At 23.2% G+C, this 12257-nt stretch overlaps 1 protein-coding gene across 5 annotated transcripts in view; it reads right to left on the bottom strand.

Annotated features, from left to right (window-relative positions):
• The window catches only part of LOC122857829 (dystrophin, isoforms A/C/F/G/H-like), a 125927-nt gene that overhangs the window by 103202 nt on the left and 10468 nt on the right, over positions 1–12257 (bottom strand). For 4 of the 5 annotated variants that reach the window (XM_044160236.1, XM_044160238.1, XM_044160239.1 and 1 more), the window contains 8 exons: positions 12107–12226; positions 10398–11381; positions 10028–10240; positions 8812–9962; positions 8286–8433; positions 7921–8211; positions 7588–7695; positions 7395–7497 (listed from right to left, as the gene is read on the bottom strand). In XM_044160236.1, coding sequence (XP_044016171.1) covers positions 7395–7497; positions 7588–7695; positions 7921–8211; positions 8286–8433; positions 8812–9962; positions 10028–10240; positions 10398–11381; positions 12107–12226 — 3118 coding nt within the window. The remainder of the gene's footprint in view (positions 1–7394; positions 7498–7587; positions 7696–7920; positions 8212–8285; positions 8434–8811; positions 9963–10027; positions 10241–10397; positions 11382–12106; positions 12227–12257) is intronic. The other variant, XM_044160240.1, reaches the window with a different exon arrangement.

Here is a 12257-nt window from a genome sequence, read left to right as displayed (position 1 = left end):
TTAAATATGATAATTATTTTGGCTATTGTGATTTATCAATAACTATAATTATCACTCAAAAATCAATTAATCAAAAATTATACGAAATAACAAAACAAAAATATTTCTATTATGTAATTTTTTAATTAAATAAAATCATCGATTTTAACTATGAAAAATCATAAATCAAAAATAAATTAACCTTTGTAATAGAGCTTTTTTTTTCATGGAAATTTCATCAAAGAAAACAGAGAATAAAGTTGATTAATTTAACAGAAAAAAAAAAATATCATACACGTGAATAAACATTGCTTTAAGCTTCGAAAAAAAAAAATAAAAAATTGTGTATAAATACTATATTTAATTGAAAAACTAAAACCATGTTTAAAAATAAAATTCAAGTAATACAAATTATTATAAAAATAATAATTCAAGAAAAAAATTTCTTTTATTATTTAATTTCAAATTTAAAAAAGAAAAAATTATAAATTTAAATACCTATAATTATGATTTAAAAACCCATGTAATTTTATGTAAATAAAATTAATTAATTTTCAATTAAAAAATTAAAAAACAATGTTTAAAAATTATTTTAAAAAAAAATAATAACAACATTGAAATATATTTTTTCATTATCATGACTTACATAAAATATTTCATGGCGTGTTCATATATCCTGAGATTATGAGTAACAACCACTGTATCACATCATATTTCACTATTTTATAAAAAAAAATAAATAAATAAATTATTCAACTAAAACGGCCCCTCAAAAAAAAAATAAACAAAAAATTCAATTTAGCTAAAAAAAAAAAAAAAAATTATAATAATATTTATTTTATTATTAAAATATATTTAAAAAAAATAAACATGTTATAGTGGTCCAGCGAATAGAGGTGTTTTTTTGTTTAGAAGATATGTCAAATGCACCCCGTGCTTGTCTGGGGTAGACTGCGTTACGTCCCCTCGCAGTGATCCCTCGCGGGTAACCCGGCCACACAAGAGAGACACTGATAAATTCAACTGGCGCAGGCGTTCTATTAACCACGCGGCAGCAGTAGCGCGGGGCCATAGCTATATATATATTGTATATTATACACTTATCACCCATATTCATCCAACAATTTTTTTTCACCCTGATCTACCCCTTCTTTTATCCTAATCTCATCTCTTTTCTTTCTTTTTCTTCTTCTCTCACTAAATTTTACCCTAACTAACACTGTATCATTTACTCTATGAAAAAATTTTTACACTTATAATTTCAAAGTCAGCGGTCAATGTCAACCAAACAACCCACATTTAGCACTATTATCAAAATTCTAAAACTTATTTTCATACAACAATTTACGAGTAACTACAATTTAACTTTTAAGTTGAAAAAAAATTTTTTTATTATTATTTTTATCATAGTTTGTTTGATATTAAATTATTAAATGAAAAACTTGTTAATTAATTTTTAAAAATCTATATAAAATTATTTTTTGAATAAAAATAAAATTAAAGTTAAATAATTTTTAGTATAATTGATATTTATTTGAAATTTTTTTGTTAATTTTCAAAAGACTGGTTTGATAAATTATTATAAAATATTTTGTCAATTAAATTTTTTTAATATTGATTATGGTAATTTGTGTAAAATATTTACACAAGGGTAAAATAGAAGACAAATGGAATTTCGGAATATTTATTCCCTAAGGGTTAATAGGATATCATTCATATCCGGTCACAAGGACACTTGATTATACACCAGTAAATCTAATTTGAAGTTATTAATTCACCGTCAAAGTCAATTATACATCTATTTTGTACAGTTTAGTAACAACAATAACAGATTGTATAGTATATAGGTATATGCATACATTCTAAGTCAGTTTGCAAGCTATTACATCAACAACTTTTCATACATCCCTTTCATTGATCTTGGCCAATTTGCTCTCCCTATTTCTCTTATTTGTTTCATTTTTTTTATTTTTTCGATATTTCAGTCGTATAAACTGTATTATATTTTAAAATGATTGGACAGATTTGTTTTATTGAACTTGAATGATTGATAACACAATAATATATCAAGTTTATTTTTATTTATTTATAATTTTAAGTTGGTGGGATTGACGTGCTATGTGACCCTACTGCAGTAGTATTGTAATCTCAATCGAAATTAATTTGCGAAGATGACTCACGGTTTACATATTAATTGAGATAGATAGCTGGCATTAGGTGCAAATTAAAGATCTCTTACTAGCCTTATTTGTTTATTTATTTATTTTCATAATACTCGATTATGTTTTAAAAAAATTTTAAAAACTCAACATAGAACATTAAAGTTTTTTTTCTTTTTTCCAAATCTCTTTCATAAATAACTTGGGACTTTATATGTATTTATTTATGGATACTTGCCAAGTTTACTTTGATTTACAGACCATGTCCAGATGGAGCACACAGATTTCAATTTATCTTTGTTTTATTTTTTTTTTTTTTTATATTATTATTATTACTCGTTTATTTTGAAAAACTAACTAATTATTTTCATTTTTTTTTTCTAGTTTTTTCACTTTGAATTTTAAGCTGGACTTGAAAAATATATTTTTATACCAAGTGAATGAAAAAGGTTCAATATAAATGTATATTGCAATTTGGTAAGCAGGGATTTGCTTGTGAGTGAAGTATAAAGTTGGCAAAAAAAAAAATAAAATGATTGAAAGAATTTTATACTTTTTTTTCAATTTCTCTAGTTATTATTATTATCTTTTATATATTTTATTTTTCGGGAGGATATGAAAACTTTACGAGGAGGAATATCCTCATCGTGTGAGATTGCAGTGAACCAAAAAGTATAAGTAAAAAAAAAACATATCAATTTTTAGATATTTTGTTGAATTGAATTTGGACTTTTTTTTTGGACATCTAAGATAATAAAAATGTCGATTAATTTTCAAATTGAAAAATTAAAAGAGCTTTTTTACGAGTTTAAAAAGTTGTTTTGTGATTTTATTATACTCTTTAAAAACTATTGTTAATTAAAATTAAAATTAAAATTAAATAAATTTAATATATATTTTATAATTTTAAAAATTAAAAAAACTACTAAAATATATTTTTTTAATAAACAATTTTAAATAATTTCAAAGAGTAATAATAGTTAATTGATAAATTTATTTCTTTGAAAGTGGAGAATTTTAAAAGATTATTAAATACGCGGTTAAAAATCATATTGACAGTTTTAAAAATAAAAAAAAAAATCAACCACAGAATAGCTTATGAGAAATTGCCTGTGAATGAAACATTTGTGAACAATAGTTCTGAAAATTGGTAAATGCATTGAAACCATTTTAAACGTTGTGGTCAAAAAAAAAGCAATGAAAAAAAAAAAGTAATAAATGAAATTTATCGATAAATTATAGCACCACTAAATTGACTTTATAAAATTGTAAAAAATAATTAAACAATTTCGTTTTTTGTTTTTATTAAAACTAATATTTTTCTGTAAATTAAACTGAATAAATTTAATTCAACCAAAAATTGTTGAGCAACAATTTCATATGTAGACATTGGCAATGTAAATTTAAGTCATGAAAGCTGTTTAAAATAGTCAAGCAAATATACTTGTCATAAATAAAAAAAATATATTATTATTATATTTTTTAACTAGCTCAAAATAAAATCATGAGAAATGAATTATTAAAAAAAAAAAAAAAAATAGAATAAAGTTAAAAACTTTAATGGACAAAAAAAAAAAAAAAAGTTCAACTTGAAATGAAATAAATTCCAAAGTATGAAAAGAAAAAAAAATGCAATAGTATGACTAGTGGATAAGTTAAAATCGAAAGAACCAGAGCGAATAGTGGACTTTATGAGAAAAAAAAATAATAAAAAAATCATCTTGAATATTCCACGTGCTTTTTATCAAAGCTTTATATTCAAAAATTTATTTTTCATTTTTATACATACTAATTTTTGATTGAGACATCAATCTGAATATCTTGAAAAATAACTATTTATTTTCATCATCATTACTATCTAGATGATCAAAAATACTAAATTCAAAATAAAAATAAATAAAATTTCAATTTTTATCAAAATATGACTATTGTTTTGTCTAATTATAAATCTTTTTCAATTATAAATGAAAAAAACATATCTAAACTAATTAAATAGCAATATTGTGTTTTAAAATAAAAATTAAATTCAAAATATTTCCCAAAAAAAAAATTATTTATTTGAACAAGTCTACTTTCAATTATTTATTTTTTTTTTTTTATTTTATGCCTTTTTTATATCTACTTTTATTTATTTTTTTAAAACTAAAATAACACTATAATGAGAGATCGTATATTTTTTTTATGATTTTACAAGTTTTAATTCACATCATTCATATTTTATTTATTTATGTTTTCTCTTATCTCTATTTGTTTTTTGCAAGATAAGTAATTTTAAAAAATGAAAATATACATAAACTTTAAGTAAACTTTTCCCAAAAATTAAATATTAAACTAGAAAAAAAAAAAAAGAAAAATTCAAATGACAAAAGAAATATAAATGAAAAAAAAAAAAGTTTATAAAAGATGAGAATAAAGTATTATTTTTTTTTTTTTTTATTATTCAACTATATTTTTATGGATGAATGAGTATTGAACAATAAAACAGTATCACCATAATTCAGAAAAAAAAAAGCCCTTTCAAAAAAAAAAAGAGACTTGCATCGTTAAAAGTTGGACATGAGAAGGTGTCTGATTGAATCTCAGGTGTGTGCGTACAACAGCAGAAAGAAAAAAAAAAAAAATAGTTGAAAAGAAAAAAAAAGTATTCATAAAAATAAAGAAAATAAAAAAAAAAATTAAAATTAATGAGAATTCACAATGAAACTGCGGAGGAAGCAGTCGAGTCGAGACAAAGTATTTCAAAGACTCAAAATGTTCATGCACTACTTCATTCAAAAACCATATAAATCCAACAATTATTTCCATAAAAATACATTGAAATAAAAAGTACTTAAAAACACATAAAATAAATATATTTATCGATTAAAAAAATAATAAATAAATAAATAAATAATGAATTTGTAAATGGAAAAAAAAATAAACTTGAAAAATGAAAAAAAAAAAAAAGAGTTGAGCTTTGGTAAGTAACTGAAGAAAACAGGGTAGTTTCCACCCTCTTTTTCAAGCTTTACTGTCATTCTACTCTTATAAGAGAGCGAGGGTGAAATAAAGAGTACCCTCGCGAGTTTCCATCACCTAGTCTGATCGTTGCTACAGCCCAATGTCTGTCATCCCCCTATCGTTTTATTACTTTTTTTTTTTTATTTTTTTCATTTTTATTATGATTATTTCTTTCTTTCACAAGCTCCCTTATTTTTTTTTCCCCCTTATGGTCCTTATTGCAAACGTACTATTATTATCCCTAGGTTGATGTCTAGTGTTACTTGGTACTACACCTCAATGCACTCACGTCGAGTATTAGAATTCGATCTGCCCATTTTATTAACGTAATATATATTTTTTTATATATAAATCAAGTTGAGAAATAAAAAATAAAAAATTATTTTCATTTTAAAAAGTAGATTAATTAATACAAATTATTTTAAAAATTGTTTGATAATTAATTTATGATTTTTAAAATAAATTATTCAATAGATAAAAAATAATTCAATTGAGATTCATTTAAATTAAGTAGATGTTTCGAAAAAAAAAGAAAAATTCTATTTTCATTTTGAAGATTAATTATTTAAATAATTAATTATTATAAAGATCAATTTTTTTTGCATCGTATTTTGATAATAAAAAGTAATAAATTTAAAATTACTTTCATAATTTTAATAAAATCAATAAATATTTTTGCCAAATAATGAAATAATAATTAATAATAATAGTTTTTAAAATAAATTATTAAATAGATGAGAGAGATAATATGATTGAGATTTATTGTAAATGTACGTTCGATGATGAAAAGTTAATGGAAGTTTGAAAAATAGTGTGAGGGGTCAGCTGCATCGGGCGGCTTGTCATCACCAAATACAACATAAAAATTCTCTCTCCCTCATTGCAATTTCAATTTTACTTTACAGCTAAAAAAAATAGTAAAAAAAAAATTATCTACTCGGCAGATATTTCAAAAATGAAATTAACAATAAATCAAATATTTTAGTCACTAAAAAATTTAGAAAAAAAAATAGAAAATACAATTTTTTTTCGAATTTTATTTTCTATTAATCTGGCTCATCGATTTTATCATTGATAATAAAATATTTAAAAAATTTTTATGTAAAATTATTTGATAAGTTTAAATTTGCTGATGCGAGTTGTGTAATTATATAGACATTTTAATTAAAAAATCTAGATATCCATAACTAATGAAAGAGATGAAGGAAAAAAAAATCTTTTTTTTTTTAAATAAAGTAACTATCTCGAATTTATAATAAAAAAATTAAAATCGATGTTAAATATTAAGCAACGATAAAAGAACAATTGCTTGAATTTAATGAAACTGAAATTTAACATTGTGGATTAAAGTTTGAAATTTAATCTGAAACTAATTTCCACTACTAATAAACGAACTTGCCAAAAAAAAAAAAAATAAAAAGCAGCATCAAGTTTGAGAATTTCAATTGCGTACAATTAAATTCAGTTGACTTGAAAATAAAAATTAACAGTCGTTGAATTAATTACCAAAAGTATAATTATAAATTTTAAAAATAAAAAAATAATCAATCAAATTTAATGGCAACGCTCTTCTTTTTTTCAGTTTTTAATTTAAAATTTTTTTTCTATCTTTTCAAGTTTATTGGCAATATCATTTGTGACATCGATGTTAGTATCATTGAGTGCAAAAAACCGTTATCACAAAATATAAAATATATGCTTGAATTCAAAGCACTCTAATAGTCACATTGAATTTCATGAAAACACTGGATATTTTTTTTTTTTCGATATTCCGTTTCGAATTTTCTTTTTTTAATTTTTTCATCTCTCCTATGTTTTTTTTTTCTTTTTCATTTTTTACTTTATGATTTTTATGGAGTTGTTGAGACAGTACTTCACAAGCCCTTAATTGTGCCAACTTGAATTTACCTTTCACATTTTTTTTTTGTAAAAAATTCATCTTTTTCATTTATTTTTTATAATTTTTATTTTTTCTAATAATGTTAATTTTAATATTCATCGGGTAATGAGCTACTAGTACTAATTAAAAATTAAATAACCATAAATTTTTTTGAGTATTTGTAAATTAATACACATGGGTAATTAATTAATAATAATTAAAATCAACATGAATATTCAAGTGATGAAAAATATAGAGCATTTAAATCGATATTTAAATTTTTAAAAGAATATAAAAATAAATGCCTTTTTTTGGTGGACGAGATATTATGCTATGCTTTTCAAGTAAAAAATATATATATTGATTGAAAGACTTACCCTTGGGTCCAGCCACTGCAACTGAAGCTTCATTATCATTGTCCAGTGGTTCACCGCGAACTTTAACATACATCCAGTCATCACGTAGTTTCTTCAATTTTTCCTGTTACACAGTTCAAAATAAAATTAATTAAATTGAATACCTATATTTTTTTTTTTCTATAAAAAAGCTTAAAATATTTTTTTTTTTTACCTGAAGTTCAACAGAGACTGGTTGTTTTGCTGATTCACACTCTTTTTCAAGATTTGTATAATTTTCGAGGACATCTTTTACTTCCATTTCTCGATCCTTGACCTTAGTCTTTATAAAAATAAAAATACATTTAATTAATTTACTTAATTACAGAAAATATAATGTTAAAAATTAATAATTTCAAGAAAATAAATAAACAATTTTTCAATAATAAATACGACAAATTAGAGGTTGTTGAAAAAAAATAAAAAAAGGAAAATTAATTTAAACGTCAAGTAGTTCTTGAGACATATTAAAAAAGGAAAAAAATAATTATACTCTCGTTGAACGTACCATGATATTATCGACAACTTGGTCCCTTTCATTTGTCGTTAATTCACGTGATATATTAAGTCGTGTACGTGTTTCCATAACCCAAACCATTATAACATCTAGGCTATTCATATATTTTTTGAGTGATGCCAATTTTTTTTCAACATAATCACGATGTGTTGATAAATTTATTTGTGTTGTTTCCACTTCATTAACAAGTTTATCTAATTCTTGTTTTTCATTTGTATTTTTTAAATGACATTTTAAACTTTCTAAATCATTTTTTTGTGTTGCAAGTTCTTCTTCACGTGCCTTTTAAAACAAATGAAATAAGGTATGTATTAAATTAACAGTTGAATATAAATTATATTTAATTGTTTACTCACTTTTATCATTGAAAGTCTTATTGATAATGATGTGTCATCTGATGGATTTGCATTTGACAATAACAATGCATTAACATTCTCCAAAATATTATGTGCAGATTGTAAAACAACATCACTATTATTAACTTTTTTTTCCATAGTTAAATACCTTTAAAAAACAAAATATATATATAAATAATTTTAAAATAAAAATTACATTAACGCATTGTCGAGTAAATGAGTTTATTAAGCGTCGACAACGCAAGCGGTTAAACGCAACTGAAATAACTCAGTAGCAACAGCAGGCAACGAAATGTCTAGCATGTTACCTTAAAATATTTTTGGAATACTATGTAATGACGTATAATGTTATGTTCAAGATAAACCAACTAATTTTTCTAGTCAATCTAATACACAAAAAAAAATGATTTTTAAATTAAAAAAAAAAAAAAACAAACTGACAAATTTAAATAAAATATAAAATTAATAATTATGTATTATTGATTTATATTTTAGATATAAGAAATAAATAAAATAAATAACTCACTTTTCTTTAAAGTCATTGAACTCATTTGATAGATGTTGCCATCGTCGTTTAGCATGATCAACAGTAGTTTGTAACTCAGTTATATCTTCAGAAGACGATCGAGCAAGCACATCACCATAAAATGTATTAATATTATTATATAATTTTTGTATTTTTATATATTCTTGTTCAATATCAGTTGTTTTAATATTACAAGATGCACCAGATATTATTTTATTAATATTATCCTGTAATTTATCACAATTATTTATAAATAAACGACATAAATCTTTTATTTCATTCCATTTTTTATGGCATTTTGACCAACGATTTTGACGTTCAGAATAACAACGCTGTACATTAAGCCATTCATCTCTTAATTCTGATGAAATATATTTTATTGATATATTTGAATTTTTATTATTATTTATTGATGATTGTTTTTCTAGTTTTTCAAGCATTTCATTGACTCTAACTTCAATAAATATCATTGCATTGCTTATTTTACCAAGTGATTTTTCTTGATTTAAAAATAATTCATAATCTTTACCACCAAGTGGTGATGATTTTAATGTTTTTAATACACTTATTATATCATCACGTATTTTTTTAATTTCGATTGTTAAATCAATGTCATTTGTTTTTCTAACACTTGATAATTCCATTTTTTTATCAGCTACATTTTTATCTTTATCTTTACTACCACTATAACGTTTAAATTGTAAATTTATTTCTTGCCATTTTGTATTAATACTGTATCTAATTGTATCATGATAACCAATATTTAACTTTTTTAATTCAACAGCAATGCTATTTAATTTTTCAATTTCCATTTGTTTAATATCAAATTCATCAGCAAATGATTCAAGTTGACCTTCATAATTATTTGCTTGTTCAATTTTAGATGGTGCATCTTGAAACCATTTTTCAAATTCATTTATTAAATCATTATATTGTTTTAATAAACGTTCACCTGTTTGTGATTGTAAACGACGTGAATCAACTTCAGCCATAACTTGACGCCATTTACTACGAAGACGATCTTGATGTTCATGTTTTATTTTTTTAGCACGAACTGGATTTATCATGTCAACTTTCATCACAAGACCATCACCTTTACTTATTAATGATGCTGCATCTGGTGCAAGACTACTCATTTCACTTTTAAGTACCTAAATAATATTTATTTTATTTATATTAACAATTATAAATTTTACTTTTTTATATTTTAAATTACCTCAAGACGTTTTGATGGATCTTTTTCATTTGAAACTGCACTGATTGTCATCAGCATAACATCAATTCTTCGTGATATAAGATCAGCTGCTTGTTCAAATTCAATTATTTCTTTTTCCAATCCAATTTTTGAAAAACTTGGAGTTCTCAATGGTCGTCTACTGTCACTATACAATTTAACATCTGGCTTTTGTGCTGTTTTTTCTAAAAATACCTATAAAAAAAGAAGAAAAGAAAAAAAAAAAAAAACAATTCATCTTTTAATATTATTATTTATTTTTAAAATAAATAATAAAAAAAAAAGAGAACCCATAATATTTTGCTATTCATTGCTAAGATAAAAAGGAAAAAAAACAAACAAACAAAATTACCTCCGTCACATTGGGCTTATCAAATTTATTTGTTGAATTAAATTCATCATCAGAACTACTTGCACTATTAGCATCAATTTCCGTATCATCAGAAAATATAAGAACATCATCAGTCTCTTTGTCACTTCCATAAAAACTATCACAATCTTCAACAGTATCATTTGACATTGTTGCTTTTAACATTCTCGTTATTGGTGATTTTTTAATTTCATCAATAATTACTTTCCTATTATTTTTTTGTAAATTTATTATTTTTTTATCATTATTATTATTAATAATTGATAATTCAGTTTTATTATTGATATTATTCCAATTGCTAGATGTTGCATTATTATTTTTTTCAATATCATTATTTAAATTAATTGGTAATGATAATTTTTTAGGTTTAACAAGAATATCTGGATCAATATCATAATTTTTTTTATTGCCAATTGTTGCAATATTTTTATCAACAGATATTAATGATGTACTTGATTTTGTACGACTATCACGATCATCAGTATCAGTGTCCAATGATTCAGGCTCGGTTTCAGTATCTTCAAGTATTTCAACTCTCTCAACAACAAGTGGTTTTTGTCCAAAACATACATTTGCTTTTGGTAATACAAAACTATCTTCTGATGATGCTATTGATTTAACAATTTCCATTTCTTTTATTTCAACAACTCTCAATGGATTATTATTGTTATCATTATATAATTCATTGTAATTTTTTTTTGGTATTATTGTATTTGTTGATACTTGAGAAAATAATTTACTATTTTTAGTTAAAAAAAATTCTTCATTATCAGATGTTTTAATAACATCGGGAATGGTATTTGAATGATATTTTTCCTTGACAATACTATTGAGATATGTTAAATTTTCATAAATTTCTTGATTTTTCCAATTATTTTTATTATCATTATTATTTCCATGTTTTTCTCTCTCCCTATCAACTTCATGTTTGATTGACATGCTGTTAGTCATCTTGAACATCCAGTCCTGTGAAAATATGACTTTTTTTCATAATTTTTTTTCATATGAATTCAATTTTTTTTTGTGTTTTAATTCTGTTTTTTTTTTTTTTATATTTTTTCAGCATTAGATTGATTAAAAAATCAGTGATTTGTTAATTTAGTGTGATTGAGACAACGACGATGATGTTTCATGAAGGCATATATGTTTAGACCATCAACCATGGGTCTTGCTGTGTACAAATTAAGCTCAAAACTTTTCCACAATAATAATCATCCAACACCAATTTAAAAATAAATAAATAATAATAATCACCCTGTTGTTGTATTTAAATTTTAAAATAAATAATAAAAAATAAATTAGCATTGTTTTCAAAGCACAAACCAAACAGGATTCACTGGACAAACGATGATTCAAGGGAGAGCAGGGGGATGAAAGGAGGGAGGGAGAGACTTTGATACAAGGAACATTTACTTCATTCATTCTTTAACCATCAACTTGATGTATTTTTTTTTTTTTTTTTGTATTACCGTGAGTCAATTTACACTATTACTCTCTCTTTTTTTTTTGTAAATATCAAAATTGATGTCTTTTTTTTTCTTTACAAAATCCCAGCGTATAAATTTATAAACGTTAATTTTAAATAAGCAATGTTAATAGCAAAAAAAGTGAAAAAATAAATATAAAAATAAATAAAAGCAATGTAGACAAAACAGGTTCTCGTTTTGAATATTTAAAAATTAATAAATTACCTGTACTCGTCGTGATATTTTTTCCCATTTGTCACAAACTGCAGCTACTTTTGGATAGTAACTGTATCGTTGTAGTTGTAAAACTTTTGACCTTGCCTCGGTAATCTCAGATTGTACAGACTTGAAAATAAAAAAAATAATTTACTTGAAA

Source organism: Aphidius gifuensis, linkage group LG5 (assembly GCF_014905175.1).
Source record: "Aphidius gifuensis isolate YNYX2018 linkage group LG5, ASM1490517v1, whole genome shotgun sequence".
NCBI classification, from domain to species: domain Eukaryota; kingdom Metazoa; phylum Arthropoda; class Insecta; order Hymenoptera; family Braconidae; genus Aphidius; species Aphidius gifuensis.
This window is presented reverse-complemented; position numbering and strand designations above follow the sequence as displayed.